The following is a 19526-nucleotide window of genomic DNA, read 5'->3' as shown; positions in this document are numbered from 1 at the left end:
CCTTGTTTTAGTCAGTAAAATAGCAGTAAATCAATGAAACTTGCCTCTTGTAGCAAAACCCCCAAGTTTATTGAATAAAAACTCCAAAAATCACAGATCTTGGGAAATCTTTGCTTCTTCATGATTTAAATTTCAAGGGTTCAGGCTGATTTTGGCCCATTGCAATTTGGATTGTGATTGGTGGAGACTGATCTAATTGTCAATTCGTATTACTTGAACCGTGCAGCTGTTGGCAAAGTATAATGCCTTGAGATAATCTATCACCTCACACAAAGCATAAAAGGGGACAACGAAAAGAAAATCACATTTTTATTTTAATTGCATGAGAATCAATCTACAAATAAGCAATTACCTAAATACAAATAACCTCATAGGTCGGGGCAAAAGCCGTCAAAATCATCTCCTCCTACCTAGAACTAAGATAAAATTAATGCTAGTAATAATGTAATACTCATTAAAAAGAAAGAAAAAAAAAAAAGACGGCATCCTGTGGCAACAAGGCCCTGTGTGAAGCCTTCTTCCTAATTATAGAATGATCTCCTCCTGCACACTGACATTGAGTGTCTTATGTGGGAGGACAATGCTGTTGATTACTACTACTTCATCTTCAACAGTCACAGCTTCACCTGAATTGACATGTACAATTGCTCGTGTATTATTAGGTTATGATGCGTTCTAGTCACCAATGGATAATAGAATAAAGAAAAGAGAAAAAGCAGTAGTACCTAGGATGGTAATTCCAAGTTTAGCATTATAGTCTCCTTCAGCCTGAAACAGTTTACAGAAGGTAGGTCAATTGCAGTTATTCAGAAAGAGCGTGCTAAAAGGAATGAATCTTTGTCAAGGTCATTATATTTTCCTTCAGTAGAACACTAGTGGCCCAGGCCTGAACTTATTTGGCAATTGGGTCATTTTAACTATCCTGCAATTCTCCCAGGATTAAGTTTTATATCCCAAACATATGTGGGGGATATGCCAATTTGATTCGGATATGATTTTTTTTTTGGTTGCAGTTGTCAAGGGCCAATTGGCCATCAGGGTCCCACAAGGAGGCAAGGGAAGACCCACAAGGGATCAATATGGTACCCACATGGGCTCCACTCCTTGGAAAGCAAGTAAATGTGGACTTGGTGTTGCTAAGGAGACTTGAACCACCGATCAAGCTCCTGATGCAGTTCTCCCAAGGGAATAGCGAACCACCAGGGCAAGCCCTGGATCGACGATTCGGATATGATAGATTCACATATTTTGACAAGTATGATTTTGGAATGTCACATTCAGAATCTCATAGCCTAGTGGACCCAGATATATTCCTAGTACAGTCCTTAATGGGGGGATAGGAAAAAGCAACCGCACCAGTTCTTAGCCTATTTTTCCTGATATAACTTGGAATACTTCAAATATAGGTGTTGGTTCGGATCTATACGGTTCATGGCTTGTGCCACATGGGGTGCCTGATCGGGTCAACTTGCAATGGGGCTTTTCTTTTGTAGGTTGTGGCTTTGTGAGGGGTTGTAGCAAGTTCATACAACTCGCGGCCATGTGCCTTTTTGGATAGACCCTCCCCCTTGCCAGCATTCCCTCTAGCATGTTACTCTAAAAGAAATTCCTTTCCTGCACTCTGCTAAAGCGTACCCAGTACACGGGCTCTCGCCACTGCGGGGTCTGGAGAGGGTCATAATGTATGTAGCCTTACCCCTGCTTTTGCAGAGAGGCTGTTTCCTGCACTCTGCTATGGCAAAATATTCCTCTTTGGCAAAGTTATACAATGCATATGGACTTAAAAGCATTCCAAGATATTACCTACTATTCTGATGTGTAATTACAGATGGTGTTTTCTGAAAACAGAAAAGCTCAGCAGCAAAACTCAGGGGTTTAGATGTAGACCTCAAAAGAGGATGACCAAAAAAAATAAAATTCCTTGCGTGTGTGTGTGTGTGTGAGAGAGAGAGAGAGGACCTGCACACGGGACCATTTACCAATACATGATTTCCACCCTACAATTGAATGGATGACGACTGCATTCTCCTGTCAGAATATTTATAAACAAATAAGAAGAAAGAAATTCAGATCAGGCTCAGATATATGCGCTCAATGAATCATATCGTAAGCCAGTTTCATACCTTTATCTCAACATCATCAAGGATGATGCAACTGATGAGCCTTGCCCCAGCACCAATTCGAGCATTTGCAGAAATGGAGACATTTGGGCCAATCTGTTCCAACAGAAAAGACTGAAATAAGCTTAAAGAGAATAAAATAAATAGGTCCAAAAGAAAAAGCAACATCCAAATGGGATTTTACCACCCACAAACAATGGACCAAAAGTTCTCTTAATGATTAATATATAATAATGCTAAGAAATGGGCTCAGAAGTTGTGCAGGAATACAATTAAACTACCTTTGCAGTTGGATGTACTTTTGCTGATGGGTGAATATAAACATCACCCATGATGGTAGCACTCTTGGTGCCATTCCCACTTGCCAGAAGATGAGGAGAGGTGAATCGAAATAGGGCAAGATATAAAGCAGAACATTTCAAAGACATTCTGCAAGGTCAAATATAAAGTTAGATGGTGTGGCTCAATTCAAAACTCAAGGGAAAGAGAAAATGGGAAGTGGATAAGAATTGAGAATTGATCTACCCAGGAGTCTTAATCTGCTCCCAAAAATCCAGGGTCTCGTATGTATATAGCTGCTTCTTGCCAGCAAGAGGGGACAAAATATCCTGATCCAGTCTCACAAAATCTGAAGGAAGGGTCCTGTTAACAGAGCTTATATCAGCATGGAAATTCAGAAGAAAAGAAGTAATAGGTGAAATAGACAACCCCTGCAAGACCAGCAATGGGAGTGTCAATTAAGTATATTCTGAAACAGACAATATGAGTTGGACAGAAAATAAAAAGTAGTAGAAAACGGAAAATAGTACGTTGAAAACTAGTATAAGTCACGATCTATCAATATGATGGACACCAATTTAGGTCGAAGGGAGTAGAAGGGAAAGGGAGTAACAGTGTTTATTTTTAGCCCAAGAATATGGCTGAATTCTCAGAACTCGTTGACTGAAGACCAAACTCTGTTGCTGTCAAACAACCTATCACATACATGAAAACATCATATAAAAATAAAAGGAATTTGGAGAGCAACCATAGAGGATTAGTTACAACACAAAAAAAGTTTAGAAATCACCAAAGAGAAGGCCATGGTAGAGGGAGAATAGTTGCTGCAAATCCTGCAGAAACTATTCGGAAGAAAGAGAAAAAGTAGGGAAAAGAAGAAGAAAGAAAGGGATATGTAATGTAGTACTGGATTTAAATGATCAAAACAGTAGCCAAACAAGATCTTTTCACAGAGAAACAATTCAGATTTGGGGAGATTATCAATAACACAAAATCAGATGGTTGAATGGTCCTATAACTCCAATCGAGTTCAGTAAATCAGGGACCGAATACTTGCTGAAATTATGAGTTCAATCGAATGGGTAAATCAGAAGATCTAGGTTCTAGGCCAATCCTAGTACTAGTAGGAAAATGGCAAAACAGTAATTTCAGAAGTCAGACAGAACTCAGAATTAGGATTTGAATTTGTCAATCAATTCTGCATATAGATCAGAAATCAATAACAGATCAGATCATAAAACCAGTACTTGATAATGCATAAAACAGTAGCTAGAATGAGGTAGCGGCAGAATAGGAAAAACCTTATTAATTCAAAATCAACAGGTCAGAATATGCTGAAATTCAAATCGAGTTCATGAATAAGGGTATGGAACATTAGGTTAAGAGTTATTCACCCAAAAAAAAAAACATTAGGTTAAGAGTTGAAAAGATTCTAAACGGTGGGATTGCTTAATCTCAAAAAACATGTAGCATGTAATATTCTGGAAATAGGAATTCTAGTTGCAGGAAAATAGAAAAATACTTACTTGTTAATGGATGAAGAAGATGATGGAATAATAAAAACAACAGAAGATAACACCTGGGTTTCACACCGCAAGGTGGTTTGATTGGATCAAACAACAAACTACAAGGGGTTCCTTGATCAAACACAAGAGACCTTTAAACATGAAGAAGCAAGCAAAAGCTGCAATTTCTTTATTAAATTCATGTACAATGCTGGCCTCCCTTACAAACATAAATAGAAGACTCAAAATTAGACTCCTACACCAAAAAGAATAGGCCTAACCCTATCCTTTACTAATAAGGTAACCTAAATTGACTAGAAAAATGAAATAATAAAGGAAACAGACTCAAAACAGGACTGGACTTATAGAATCCTAAACAGGACTGGACTTATAGAATCCTAATCCAGCCCAACTAAAAAACTTAATAACAATTACTTGCAACTTAAATTGAATCATATAGAACCGGTTCAATTGAACTAACCCAAAACAACTTAAAAATAAACTAAATATAAGAAGCAAAGTCCTAATAAAGGAAATCCCGCATGCAATCTTACTACCCATGTTTTAGGCCAATAGAAGTGACCTATTACATTAAGAACTCAATAGACCAAAAGCCCAACAGTATAGAACCAAACCCTAGACTTATTCCTAATAAAACAAGTCCATTTCTGGTTGCTTGTAGATTTTAGGAATGTAGTTTTCAAGACGTGGAGCTTTCTTTTCAAAGATCCATGATGGCATAAAGAACTCTATGTGCTTGACCACTGAATCAGTATCAGCTGTGAATGTCGTATTCATAGAGTCCTCAACGTTGGCAACCTTCTCATTGAGTACTTGAGGCACAAGCTCCACCTCTTCAAGAACATCTTCTTGAATGTTGATGATTTCTCGTGGAGTGCTCTCCACCATCACCTCATCTTCCACTGTTTCAGCCTTGTCTACTTTGATCTCTTCAACGTAGACCTATTCAGTAGAATCTTTTACGTCAGTTTCAGCCACTAAGATATGAATGCCATAAGACCCTCCTTCGTTTGCATCGGTGTCTTCATCTTCATACCCAATAATGTCCCCGTCCTCAAGTGGATATGGATATAAATCAAGACCATTATCATCAGGTTCTTCTACTTTAGTAACCGCATTCACTTGTTGACGTTGTGGACAAGCAAATGCAGTGTCCAAACTCTTGACAATGATAACAGTATGCTTTTTTTGTTGCTGGTCATTGGTGCCTTCCCTTTGTTGTCAAAATCGGTAAAAACTGTGGCACGTATTGGGGCTGTAGTGGTGGGTTTAGGTGCTGGAAAATTTTCCTTGATCTCCCCAGCTTGATACCCAAACCTTCTTCCTGTAAGTGCTGCTAACTCCTCTGCACGGATGGCTTTCTCAAAACAATCCGAGCATTTACCATGTTTGTAACACCAATTGCTTTGTTGATATCAGCCCTTAAACCCAATTGAACCGAGATAGTACTTTTATGTCATTCTCTATAATGCCAGTATGAGAAGAGAGAGAGTCAAATTGCTCCATGTACTCTGCCACTGTTAAATTCCCTTGACGAAGAGAATTTATATTACCCTATAACCGTGATCTGAAATGTTGTGGTAGACACTTGTCACACAGATCTTCTTTCATCTCTTCCCATAGGTTTCACCACCAATGGCCTGTGGGAAAGGCTTCACCACCAGTCCCAAACCAAGGATTCACTTCCTTGGGTTGCCACTTGCTTCATCACGAGGGCTTGGACTGATTCACCACAGTACACACACTCAAATAGAGCTAGTTTTCAAAACATCAAATCTGTGGGCTAGTGAGTGGTGTGCCCTTCTTTATTTATAAGCTGTGATCATTACAACCAAATAGGAAACTCTCTAATATAGTGATGAGATCATTTACAACAAAGCAACAATGAAAATTTAGTAACTCCATAAAATAGAAAATCCTAAACTAAGAAACAATAGAGTTTAGAAACTGGCCACAAAATAGCAAGTCCCAAATGATGACGACTAATTAGCATATTTACTAAAAAAGGAGGTACTAACTTTGAAATAAACAACTACTAAGCAAAATAGAAACTTGCTATTTTAGACTCCAAAGAATATTCCAGTATCAAACAAAGATCTTCCAACAGGATCCAACACCAAAGTTGTCCATTGAGGGACCCACACAACACCTTGTGAACAGTACCACCAAGCCTTCTTCTTCCTTGGGCTGCGTCAAGCAATAAGGAAAGCAAAGAAATCAAACCCAGGTTTCTCAAATAAGATTGGTTAGATTTGCTTAAATATTCTTGGTTTCCAGTTTCTTTCACCCTTTTCTAAAAGGGAAGGCTTTAATTTCTCTTTTTTTTTTTTGGATGAATAAATAATTCATTACCAAAACGAGAGAAAGATACAAGGAGCCCCAGAGAACTTGGGAAAAGAATAACAAAACAAGAGAAGGACAAAGCAACAAAGAACCAGCCCCAATTCTCAGGATAGGGAGGAAGGAGGCTGCAGCAAGGAGAGAGGGAGGCCCCAGGAGAAACCATATGCCTGTTCCTTGGAGTGTTACCATATTTGGAGGGACTGAAAGAGACCTTAGTACGGGCTTCAAAAGCTATAGAGTCCCAAGTCTGTTGGAAGGATCTAGAATTCGGAGTCCATTTTCTAAGATTGCACTCCATCTAAATATGATAGATGGCAGCCCTAAAGGCAAGCTTGCCATCACCACATCACAGATAGTCTCCCGACAAAAGTCCTGTCCACCCAAATGCATTTCCTTGGAAATACCAAAATCCTCCTACTCGAAGGCCAATATTTTGCCTGGAGCCCTTTCCAAACCGAAGAGCAGAAAAGGCAAGCGAAGAAGAGAAGATTGACGTCTTGAATAGCATTCCAACAAAGGCAACAGGATGGGGAGGCAAGGATTTGCCGATGAATAAGGAAGGATGATGTTGGGAGGCAGTTGGAGAAAGTTTGCCAAACAGTAAAGCTGTAGCAAAATATGTGACCCTTAAACCAAACCAACTTGTGCCAAGAAGACAAAGGGCCACGCGCACTAATGAGGTCCCACGCCGACTTGGAACTGAAGAGGCCAGTAGAAGAAGGGGACCAAACAACAATATCTCCAAAACCAATGGATCTTTTGGGGATGGAAGGAAGAGCGTTTCAGATGATGGTCAACAAGGGGGAGATAGAGGGCGAAGGAGCCCAATCACCATGACAAAGAATATCCACAAGACCACAACCAATGAATCTTCACTCAAGCCCATACTATGAATGCATTTGGCTCCAACTAAGAGGAGGAGAACATCCCTCAGGTGCCAATGGTCAAGCAAAGGCGAGTAGAGGCACCATCATCAATCAGGGAAATAGCAGCCCCATAAGCAAGAGGGTAGAGCTTCAAGATTGTTCTCTGGACCCTTGAGGCGTCAAGAGTAGAGATGCGAGTCCAAAGAGAGTCATTACGAAGCAACCTAGAGTTAATCCAATCCACTGAAATACTTTTTTGCTTAACTACTATCTTTCAGATCAACTTGAGAATACCAACACTATTGACCTCTTTAATTCTTCACAAACCAAGATCCCCTCTTCTTTGGGCAGGTAGACCGAAGCCCAGCTGATGAGGTGGAGTAATCTAGTAGTGTCAGAACCTTTCCAAAGGAAGGAACACATGAGGGATTCCAGCTCCTAGATGATAGACTGAGACAACCCCGAAGATACTAGACCAATAGATATATGAGGACTAGAGGACAGATCTGATCAACTCAAGAAAACTAGCGTAGGAGAGAAGCTTCTACATTTTCCTTTTTTATGAGTCCCTTATCGATTTCTTTCTTTCTACTTGTTGAGATGTTGGGAATTATAGTTCCACATTGGTTATCTGGGACCTGGATGTGCCTTTATATACCATTGGGTTATCTCCACCTAAAAGCTTAAACTTTTGGGTTGAACCCCCAAGTAGTATTTCTTGGGTTATCCATCTATTTAACATGGTATCAGAGCAAGGTCCATTTGTTGTCCTCCCTAAGTTGTCTATCCACGTGTAGAACCAGGAACGCCAAAGCTACACGTGAGGGGGAGTGTTGAGATATTCGAATTTATAGAGTTATAGTCCCACATCGGTTATCTGGGACCTTGGATGTGTCTTCATATACCATTGGACTATCTCCACCTAATAGCTTAAGCTTTTGGACTGAATTCCCCAAGTTGTATTCCATGGGCGATCTCCACCTAATAGTCAGCAATATATTGTTTTCCTAGGTATATTTGGCTCCCGATTGCCTGGGCAAATTCTCTTCTAGGAAATCTTGAAGCTACTACTACTGAAGGGAGTCAAGTCGTACCTTAGCAATAGTGGAAAGCACAGCCTGTGGAACCTGTTGAGGAAGATTCCAATGCATGTGGTGATAACATCCGACTGATGATAAGTCAGCTTCCCATAACAGTTATCTTCAAGTACTTTCTTGTTGATCTTAGGACCAGAATTGTTTCATAGAAATGATATAAAAAAGGGGGCCATTACCCAATTCTAGCCTCGCCTATGCGGGGTCCTAAGAGGGGTGAGTTTGTAGTCGGTCCTAACCTCTGGCATTTTTGTGCCGCCCTAAACACTTGAACTTGGGGATTTGCCCTGACAGTCTGAACCTTTTACCATTGCTCTAAGCATGGTAAATGCTCCACACATGTTGTTCTACAAATTTCATGCTCTAGCATAGATCTTGCCAGCCTGATTTGCCCAAAATTATGTGTGACCATTGTTTTTGCGAGACTGGTCCAATTACTTCTGCACGACTGTGCATTTTCTTGATAGGTACAGCTTTATGATTAATAGGTTCATTACGTTGGCTTGATGAATAGACTAAAAAAAATCATGTTAAATAAAGTCGGATGGTCAATGAAATACCATTGGTTCAACACGAAAGCTTAAGCTATTAGGTAGATATAGTCAAATGATATATGAAGACACATCCAAAGTCCCAAATAATCGATGTGGGACTATAACTCTATAACTCCCAACATCTCAACACTCCTCCTCACGTGTAGCTTCGGTATACCCGGCTCTACACATGGACAAACAACTTAGGAAGGGTAACAAACGAACCTTGCTCTGATACTATGCTAAATAAAGTGGGATAGCCCACAAAATACCACTTGGGGGTTCAACCCAAAGCTTAAGCTATTAGGTGGAGATAGCCCAGTGGTATATAAAGACACATCCAAGGTCCTGAATAACCATAGTTCGAAATCTCGGTCTAAACCACCGAGATTTCGTGAAATATTTCGGTTTCAACATAGGTCGAAACGAAATTGGGTGCGACTGAGTAGGAATTGAGGGTTTCAACTGAAATTTTGGTTTGACTTGGTTTCAGTACAACATAGTACATATAAAAGCACTATTTCGATCAAAAATTTATTTTCAACTCAGTTTTCCACTGTTAGAGGGGAAAAACTCAAAAAAAAAAAACACGGTTTGGTATTTTTGGTCAAGATCACCTACATTTCTTGGTGGAACAAAGTGTTGGGGACTACGCCAATGGCCCAATGCATCTACAACTAGGATTTGCCACATTTAAGCAAAGGTTTCGAGGCTTCCCGAAACTCTGTGGTATTGACATAGAGTTGAAGGAACGGTTTTGTAGGGGTGTTTTAACCTTGGTTGTACACTTGTACTTATAACACTTTGACATTGTGTAATATTATATGGTTTTTCTTCATGCCTAATGCATATCTTAGTTATTTTCATTGAATTTTGTACGTTCTAATACTAAATGTCTAAATATGTGTCGAATAGGTTATATTTGAGAAATTATACATCAGGGTACGGAGTACACTACCAACCTAGGGTACGAATCCAAACTACCATTTTGAGTTTTTTTTTTTTTTTTTTTTTACAATTTAAAGGTTCCCATGTTTTAAAAAATGCTTAATTAGGGTTTCCCTAAAGTTTCGGGCCAAACTATAGCCATTTGACCACCGAAATGGCCAAACAAAATGGCCAGCCAAAACATGAAGAGTTTTGCTCGAATTTCTATCCAAACCTGAAATATTAAACCTCGCAGATATGAGATAACCGATGTGGGACTATTACTCTATAACTCCCAACATCTCAACACTAGTAATGCTTATAATTATTCTCTTCTAAGGTTGTGCCTGATGGATTTAATTTTAGGACACAAGGAAAAATTCTTTGAATAACCCATAGGAGAAGGCCATCCTGTGTAGTCTGCCTAATTTTTCCATATGGAAGGATGATGTGGCGACTTGGATAAATAGAGCATGGCCTGGATTGCCCATGCAGCAAGTTTTAGAGCCAAATTCGATCATATACCCCTCCATTTATTGGCATTTCTCCTCTATTTTCAGCCGTATGTCTGTTTACAACCATTTTTCAAGAGATTCCTTTTACAAGTGAATTCTTAATGCTTTACTTTGCCATGTGACCAATCCCATCTGGCCTGAAACTTGACATGTGACCAGGGGACTGTGGGCCCTAAGTGCCAAAAAAAATTGGGTTTTTTCAACTGATCTGCCATGTGGCAGATATTAGGGCTATTCAGGAAGGCCTTCCTCTGTGCGCTGCGAAGAAAACCAAAGCTCACTAATTGAAAGGCCACGCATCTTCTGATGTTATTTTTCATTACACTGTCAAGGGCTTAGTTTGTTGTCTACGTTCCTATATTAATACATGAATTGTTTGAACCTGATCACATATAAGTATTCTTTCCTTGTGAACTTTACTTATCTGCTGTACCATTAATAGCTCATCGACCCTGAAACTAACAGCTATTCTTTTTCCTAGCTCTGTTATTTTAGATTTTTTTTTCAAAGGTTTCAAACTGTGCGGGAGTTTCACGATTCACTTTTCAGTGACCAGATCCATCCAAGCCCAGACTTCAAGCCATGGGAAGTGTGCCCTGAGGAACCCAAGTACAGTCTGTCCACTGAAGAAACGAGCTTCTAGTACAAGTACGGCCTCATATGGTTCGGCTTTCCAGCCAATAGCTTAATGGCAGACCCTCCAGCTCTCAGATTTTCAGAGCACCTGGGCAAGCTTTGAAAATCACATGAACTTGTTTGGGATACACATTCAAATACTACAGTAGAAGGGATTTTGTCATTGAGTATAATTGAGTCAAAACTGCACACAGTACAGAGAAAGTTGATAAAATCTCATGCCTAAATGTCAAATAACATTCAAAGTCAGGACTCGTGTTTCTGGAATCACAACAAAAGATGCTGCTATCTGTTGAATTGGGTATCTGGCACTAGATTTCACTGCAGGTGGAGCTGTGTTGTCTCAACTGCACTATAGTATTGATGGTTGAGTTAAATGGTCCAAATTGTAGCCTTGTCACTAGATGGAAATGGCATTCGGTAACCAGGGGAGTAACCCTCTAATATAGTCATAGTTTTTAAAACGGTATCTGACTGCAGACCAAAAAAGAGGCCGGTTCCATTCTTGATTGGTTTTTCTGGTTCTAACCAGCTTTGGGGCAGTTTTGATTTTGCAATAGGAGTTTGGTACCATTTCTATGTCTCTTTGGTATGGATTGGGTAATTTCTAGTGATATCAAGTTTTTGTTGAGTTGGTTCTTTGCTCCTTCCGTGAAGAGGGGCAAAGCCTCAAGGGGTTTCAAGCTATAAGCAGGACTCTAGTCTATATGGGAACTATGCAATACTTGCTATCCCTAGATTATGAGTTCAATACTCTCCCCTCCCCAAAGAAAGAAATCATAAAAACATTGACTTCTTCTAGGGTTGGTGGTCTGTTCAGGGACAATAGCAGAACTCTGAGATCAAGTCATACCGGCACCTGAAGGTATACACTCCAGAGCTGCAAATTCTGTTGCAAGTTACGGAACATTCAGAAAATTCTTTGCAAGCCCAAAAGATGATATTTTCTTTAGCCTTGGCTGCAACACTACACTGGTTTAGCATTCTTAGCATCATTATCAAAATCCCTTCCACATCTTTCAAGTCACACCCTCCAAATTATGGAAGTAGGCATAAGAAACAAAAATTTCTTCCCTATTGGAGACATTCTCCTATAATTCCACCACAACAGCCCCAAGAAAGAGGCTGGCAAAACCCATTACCATAGTACTAAATCTCGCGAAATCTCGGTCGAGATCTCGAATATTTCGAGTATCTCGACCTGACCGAAACGAAACACAAGCTCGAATAAAAAAAATGCAAAAACTCGGTCGAAATTTCGACCATCTCGCGATATCTCGAGACAAAATCAAAATCTCGTGAGATATCGAGATTCTTTTTTCAAAAGTAGCTTTATAAATACCAAAACTCGTTAGTCTCGGTCGAAATTTCGACTGAGACTTAACAAGCTCTGTTTTTTTGGGTTTTTTTCTCCTCGTTGGTCTTGGTCGTTTCTTCTCCCATACTATGACGTGGCATTCATTTGTCCTACAGTTGAAGAACAATGCACATCGGCTCCATCGGACTATGAGTGGGGTCAATCCTGGACGTTGGAGTAATTATTATTAGAATATTTGTAAACATTTGAGTCACTAGATGACTACTTGACTTGTATTGGACTATTGGGGATATTGTCATATTGATATCATCTTCTTAACTTGTTATTTACTTATTGTACTTAATATTATGACTTAAGTTATGACTTATGAGTCATTCACTTTATGTTTCCAACTTCCAAGTCAATTTACTTGTTTAAATTGCTTATTAATCATTAATTTATTATGTTCTCTAGTACTTAAAGTCTTAAACAATGTGTATGTGTAATTAACTAAGTTATACATTAGGATTCAACCATACATTGCCAATCAATGGTGCAAATCCAAAATACCACTTTGGGTTACTATTTTTGCAATTCAAACATTTAAATGTGTTTATATATCTTAAAATAGGGTTTCCATGAAGTTTCAGGCCTTAACTTGGCCTAAACCCACCGAAATGGCCTACCGAAACAAAACAGAAAAATGCAAAATTTCGACCGAAATATCCGAAATTTCGGATATTTCGGTCAGCCCGAAACACCGAAACGAAACGAGTTTTTGAACTATGCCCATTACAATCCCATCTGTTCAAACAGAGCACCCCAGAATTCTAAAGCAAAGGGACAGTGGATAAATCTTGATTAGATAGATATTAACAGAGAGTATTGCACTTCGGAAGTTAACCAATTAAGCACGCCCAAAGTTTTGGCATCCTCACTGAATATCATGCCTATGTTAGCCAATGTAGTGGTAGATGAGTGAGTTAACTCAGGTGTTCAAAGGGATAACCATGAATCAGCGACATATCCTACAGAGTTCTAGTTGGTGTAGAGGATGTTAAGAATTAAATTATGTGTCACAGGGGATTATTTTATATATATATATATATATATATACACAGCTAGTATAAACATCGGATTCCACAAATATAATCAGGAAGAAGAATGTCAGTGGCCTAAAATGCTAATCAAACGGGAACTAGTAACTCAATGTGTAAGGTTATCTCTAAAACCCAAAGTTAGAAGAACCAAACATTTGAAGCTTGCATAGTTCAGAAGACAAAGAACACATACTTTGTTGCTGACTGGAGGGCTTCAAAGCTGGACACACGTCGTAGATTAGCTGCAATAACAAAGTGTAAATCAGATATTTACTACAAGAGATAATTATACCTATCCTATTTCTATATTTTTATTATTAAACAGTCCCCCCCCCCCTCCCATCCACTTTGAAAGAAAAAGAAAAAGCCCAAATATAAAAAGGCCATGAAGTTTATGTTTATGCAAATAATATGTTAAAAAGTTAGTTCAGGGGAGGGGAGAACAATCAAATATTGTCTCACTTCCATGTCAAAGGTTCTTCTCCAGAGCTAAACATGCTCAAAAACAATGCTTATATAGAAGAAAAACACAAATTCACTAGCGAGAAAATTAAGCCACATTATCAGACTATTTCCAAAGACCTCCAATTACCAACCTCTGTCTTTTCGTTGTATGGAAACATCCTGAATGGTAGTGAAAATATCTGGTGTAAATATGTATACGCCACAGTTTATTAGATCACTCACCTGCAAAACATGGAAATAGAAACCACATGACAAAGAGGTATAGAAACTCAGAACTAGCCATTAAGTCAAAAATATCATATGACACAAGGGAATGCTACAAAGGATGGCTAATTTTACAGCATTCAACATACAAAAGTCTCAGGTTTCTCCGTGTAATGCAGCAGTTCATTGGTGACAGGATCAGCTACCAACTCGCCAAACTGGTTGGCAGATTCAGCAGAAACCTGCACAAAGAAGAGAAAAACCTGGCATGGTGAAGAATAATTTAATTATACATAAAGACTGAAATTCTAGCAACATGACAGTTTGGACCAACCTTGATTACTAAAATTGTCCCCATACCACCATATCTTCTATGGGCCTCTTCACATAGTCAGAATATAAAAGATAAATCATAAACCAGAAAGAAGAATAAGGAAACAGTACATGCGATTAAGAAAGGGAAAGTAATGAGCATTGATGAGATAAAAAGGAAAGACGAACTTGTCATTGAATGAGTACAAAATCAGTAGGAAGAGAGAGAAGTCATTGAATGAGTACCAAATCGGTAGGAAGAGAAGAGAATTACCAAGCATCTCTGGCAGAGGAAAGCTGCAGCAAACATCACAATTTAACAAGAAGATATGTGACTGCCATCAAGGGGTGAAAAGTAAAGTCAGATTCGATTGAGATTAAATTGGCCAATTATTCAAAGCCTTCATATAATTCTTTCATGACAAAACAAAGGTAATAATGGTTCCAAGATCCAAACCGGGTTGTCTTCCATAATCAGATCTCTGAAGTTGTAAAGCCCACCAGCAGAACCATGTGGTTTATCTTCTTTCAAGTATCTAAGGCAGTAGCAGTAGCAGTAACAAAGCGGGTAAGATCCACGAACGAATATAATGTGACTTTTTTTTCTTTTTTTCTTTTGAACAATGATGAACTTAGAAAGAGGACAATCCAAGTAGGAAAAACACAAGCGACAAATGACGTTACCTGACTGGGACTTTGAGCTCGTTAGAGATTGAGGAGACATACAAGGCAAATTCCCGCTCTTCGTAGAAGCCAATGAGATATATTTGCGCCAAGTTCGGGATCTACAAGAATGCTGAACAATCTCAATTCCGAAGCGAAGCAATGAACAAGAAGAAAGATTTGATCTCCCAAAGTATATATTTGCAGAGTAGTTGAAGATAGAACCAACCTTTTTGCAGGCCGAAATCGGATGGTGTACCATTGGCTGTCCTGCCAAAGGGAAGAGAGGCTTTGGAATATTCAAAGACAAAGGTCTAAAGCGAGTACCTGCAACAATCAAACATAACCAAACATGATAACAAAGCAAAATCTGAAAGAGCGAAACTAGAACCCTTAAATCTAAAGATCACAACTTTCCCTCCAAAACCCAGAAAAAAAAGTAGTAAGAAAACAAAACCCAATTGTGATACCTTTAGTCGGCCCGCCCACCATAATCACAGCCACCACCCTCTCCTCTGAGCTCCCCATCTAAGGATCTCTAAAACTCCAGACCTTAAAACCCCTTCTAGATTACAACTCGGATCTGGAGAATTCAGACTGAGGACGAAAGGAAGTTCTCAATTCAAAATTCTATCTCAGAACTACCAAACGGCATGCATAGATTAGAAGAGATCCATACCCATGGTGGAGATTGGAGAAGGAAGCGCATAAAGAATTTAAAAACGGAAGATCCTTTATTTTAGTTCTTGCATCGTTTTCAGTACGAACGCTTAAAATTATACTAACATCCAACGTAGTTTCAATGCCAGCCAAGTTGTACTACTTGTTGCTCTGCACAGAGAGAGAGAGAGAGAGAGAGAGAGAGAGAATCTTATCAAAAGAGAGAAGAGATGTGGGTAATCGCCTAATTGGGTGTCGGTAGCCGCTCTCCGTAACGACGGGTTAGTGTCAGAGTCAGAGGAAGCTCCACTCTTACACGCCACTCGCTTGCGCAAGGCTTTATTATATTTACTTTGTTCCGTCTCTTTCCTACTCGGATAAGCGGTTCTGGATTCCTATTTCTGATTGGCTTGGCCTGGTTCATACATTGGCTGGGCCGGGATGGGCTTTGGCCTAGAATGAGAAGACCCTTTTTCCAATAGGTTTGGCCAGCCAAGCCCAGTAAATAGCCCATACGTCTTGCGAATTGAATTGGACTGTTTCCTGATTCACTTGAATACATGCTTTTAAAACCTGAAATCGGGATCCAAATCGGGTCCAGTCGATTCCGATCATCCAGAATCAATTGGGAACTGGCCTAAACCTTAGAAATCCAGCTATGGAATCGAGATCGACTGTTCCATTTTAGGCAATATTACCCAGTGCACAATGCTCTCGCCAGCCTTACTTTTGGCTTTTGCAAAGATGTTGTTTCTAGACTCGAACCCGTGATCACTTGGTCACAATAGAATACCCTTACCGTTGCACCAACGAAAGTAACAAACGATCAAAAAATTGTTGGTGTTAGTGGATGTCAGATGCATAATAATGTGATTAAAATCCTCATAATATCCCACACAGCTTAGTTCCTTTAGTAGAAAGCCAGCACTGACCAGAAGTTAAGATTGTGGTCCTCTCCTTGGATCATGGTGTAACTTGGTAGCTAGACAGCCCACATATTATTAATAAGAACGGGCAAATTGGAGATACGGTTGCTTTCTTTTATTGAAGTAATTAAATTGTACATTCCCTTCTACCAAAATAAATAAATAAATAAATTGTACATTCTGTTTATCCATAAGACATGATTGGAAAGTTTTGTTTGTAAAAGAAAATAAAATAATAAAAAAGGAAAAAGGTTTCATTCATTCCCATTACGTTTTGGGAGATGGTTCTTTACACTGCCAATGTGGGGAGGAATCTATACACCACATCATCCACATGGGAATATGAGATTTATATATTCAGAGTAGGTAATTGAAAATAATAAAAAATTTGATGTGAGTTGCACTCTGACATTGAAAGGAAGGTTCCCCCCTCCCCTTCCCAACCCCCTTTTTTTTTTTTTTTTTTTTTTTTGGGGGGGGGGGGGGGGTTGGTTGAAAGAACCCTAAAAGGCAAAAGGCAATGTGGCCCCTGTGTTGACACATGGGTCAAAATGACCACCCTACCCTTTATGAAGACAAAAATACCACCCCATGCTCTCTCTCTCTCTCTCTCTCTGAAAAAGAACTTTATTGGGGAGTGTAGCCTATGTCAACACTCCCGTGAGTCTATGTAAAGATACCTATGCCCCTTGTTTTGAGGAAGAGAGAGATAGACACATGGAAGTGCTGGTATAGGCCACACTCTCAGACTTAAAACTAGTTTCCTTTTTATTTAACCATGAATCATTGTTGGGTAATTTTGGAAACCCACGCCTATAGGTCACCTATTAAACATGATAGTTTAGTTCAAGAATATGCATGTATATCGTATTCAAGGTCTTTTAAAATTTATGAAGCTTATAATGACATAATGTTTAAATGATGATTTGATTAACATGTCCATCAAATTTAAGCTCGAACTTAACTACCACATGGCATAATTATTAAGAATGTGATGGAATGATTTTTAATACCACCATGTTGTAACCTAGTTCTTAGGTTTGGGGGTCGGGGTGGGGGGGGGGGGGGGAGATAAATCGGTTTGATTTATGGGAACATACTTGTACCAAATAACCTTACCAAAATGCCTTGTCCTCTTCTATAACAGTCAATGGTCTGGTAAATTCTTCATTAGATAGATTGGGGCTGTCATGGATGTGTCACCTCAAATTTGATTTCTTATCCCAACTTATGGTGCACCATATATAGATATTTATTTCCCTTAAGGCTTCATTTAGTTGGAAGAAAAATTAGTGATGATGCTTTTTAAATGTAATTTTTATTTTAATTTTTAAATCCAAGTGATTTAAATGCGAAGTAAAGTGAATTTTTAATAGAACCATAATTTTTCAGTTATTCCAAAATCCGAATTGTGTTCCCTTTCTTGCCCTTGGTTCTTCGAATAGTGATCAAAATTTTCTAGATCTCACATGATAGTTATTGAGGTCATGATGGAAAAAAATTTATAAATAAGCATGCTGAGACCTGGCTATTAATATTTCAGACTTAAACCTGTGTTTCTTGCAAGCAGCTCGAGCTTTTTTTTACCATCACAATGCACCACCCCTCAAAACTGTAACATTCCATTAGATTTCATTTTAAATGAAGAAAAGGGGTTCTTTGAGCAAGCGGCATAGAAGAACACACCAATGTGGTGCGACAAAACATTATCATATATTAGAGGACATCAAGGTCATTTCATGTGAGGAGAAATACCTTAGCATGTAGGATCTGACCAAAAGGTAGAATTGGAATATACCTCAGCATCTTCCATGATAAACAAAGTATGCAAGTTATTAACTTATCGATACATGGACTAATTCTATATAGATCAGCTCGATCACCAGAAGAGAGTGGTCCTTCCATATTATCTTATTTTATGTAAACTCTTGCTTCTTCTTGTTGTTAACCAAAGCCATTTATTTATTTTCTTACTATTCTTCTCCCATGGTCAACCTCTTTTTTGTTTTTAGTTCCTCTAATTAGCTTCATATCACTCTTTATAGGTGCATTCAATTGCGTGGTTTACAATTGAAAAAACTAAAAGGTAATTCTAGCTATACACAAAATGAAGAATCTGATGCAAACTAAAATCATTGCAGCATTACACCCACAACTACTAGTAGGGTTTTAGGCCTTTGAGGATCCATTTAAGGTATAAATATTTATAAAATTTTAAACACTTTCAATTAAACAAATAAAAAGCTGCACCCAATTTTAAACAAATCAAAACCCTGATTCATGATTAATGTTGAAGAGTATCTTATTTTGAATCACTTCTTTTGGGCCCATTTGAATAGAATTGACTTGAAGGGAAGTGAAGTTGAATAACAATTTTTAGTTGTCAAATTGATAAAAAATGAAATGAGAAAAGAAAAAAAGAAACTTTACAATGGGGTGTTTGGTTGAGATTAAAGTGAGAAAAAAAAAAAAAACTAATATCATAAAAAAAATGAGAAGGAAAATATTGATTTTATTTTATTTTCACTAGCTTCACTTTCAACCAAATAGACACTTGTGCATCATATTTGGAGGTAAATCCATTCATGAAATCAAATAAGGACTCAACCACAAGAGGCATTAATTTAATCTTTACCCAAGGGCATAGTTTTAATCTGGATTATGTGCTAATTTTAGATAACTATTTAATAACTAATATGCATGATATATTCAACATCTATTTACATTTTTTGTTAGGCTAAATACTTATTGTTTTAGATACACCTTTCAGGTTCAGACCCTGTATCCTTCCATTGTTTGGCAAGCTTTAGTGCACAGAGCAGCTTGTCATGTGAACTTCGATCAAGAAGGCAGAGAGGTAGAGCACAGTCAATTCTTTTGCCGACTGTAACGAACTTGCCAGGAAAAAAAAAGGCACTATAGCACCTGGTGGATTCTTAGATTCTTAAGAGAATCCAGTTTTGGATACACAAATAAAATAAATTTGGGATCTTGAATTGGATGTTACGACAAGCAATGACTCACAAGGGGCATCAACAACAGTACAAATAAACCAAATTA

The 19526-nt window shown here is 38.5% G+C and overlaps 1 protein-coding gene and 1 long non-coding RNA gene across 2 annotated transcripts; both read right to left on the bottom strand.

The window, feature by feature from the left end:
- Positions 1-524: 524 nt before the first annotated feature.
- Positions 525-15713, bottom strand: LOC122654371 (mannose-1-phosphate guanyltransferase alpha). The gene is made up of 15 exons (XM_043848437.1): positions 15351-15713; positions 15110-15207; positions 14902-15002; positions 14675-14753; positions 14492-14552; positions 14240-14286; positions 14055-14147; positions 13833-13923; positions 13430-13478; positions 2646-2762; positions 2402-2549; positions 2124-2216; positions 1960-2028; positions 726-768; positions 525-626 (listed from the first exon to the last, which is right to left on the bottom strand). The coding sequence occupies exons 1-15, from the start codon at positions 15406-15408 to the stop codon at positions 526-528; spliced, it is 1248 nt and encodes a 415-aa protein (XP_043704372.1). The 5' UTR covers positions 15409-15713; the 3' UTR covers position 525.
- LOC122654372 lies at positions 1366-1917 on the bottom strand. Its single transcript, XR_006331899.1, has 2 exons — positions 1729-1917; positions 1366-1624 (listed from the first exon to the last, which is right to left on the bottom strand). It is a non-coding gene; the product is annotated as an uncharacterized LOC122654372 (long non-coding RNA).
- Positions 15714-19526: the final 3813 nt, after the last annotated feature.

The sequence above is a fragment of the Telopea speciosissima genome, chromosome 3 (assembly GCF_018873765.1).
Source record: "Telopea speciosissima isolate NSW1024214 ecotype Mountain lineage chromosome 3, Tspe_v1, whole genome shotgun sequence".
NCBI lineage: Eukaryota > Viridiplantae > Streptophyta > Magnoliopsida > Proteales > Proteaceae > Telopea > Telopea speciosissima.
This window is presented reverse-complemented; position numbering and strand designations above follow the sequence as displayed.

Bases quoted from the DNA above. Each gene is read 5' to 3' on its own strand.
- LOC122654371 (XM_043848437.1), bottom strand. From the start codon at position 15,408: ATGGGGAGCTCAGAGGAGAGGGTGGTGGCTGTGATTATGGTGGGCGGG. The intron at 15,208-15,350 runs GTATCACAATTG...TGATTGTTGCAG, and splicing joins GGTGGGCGGGCCGACTAAAG to GTACTCGCTTTAGACCTTTG. The intron at 14,754-14,901 runs GTAACGTCATTT...CTACTGCCTTAG, and splicing joins GAGCTCAAAGTCCCAGTCAG to ATACTTGAAAGAAGATAAAC.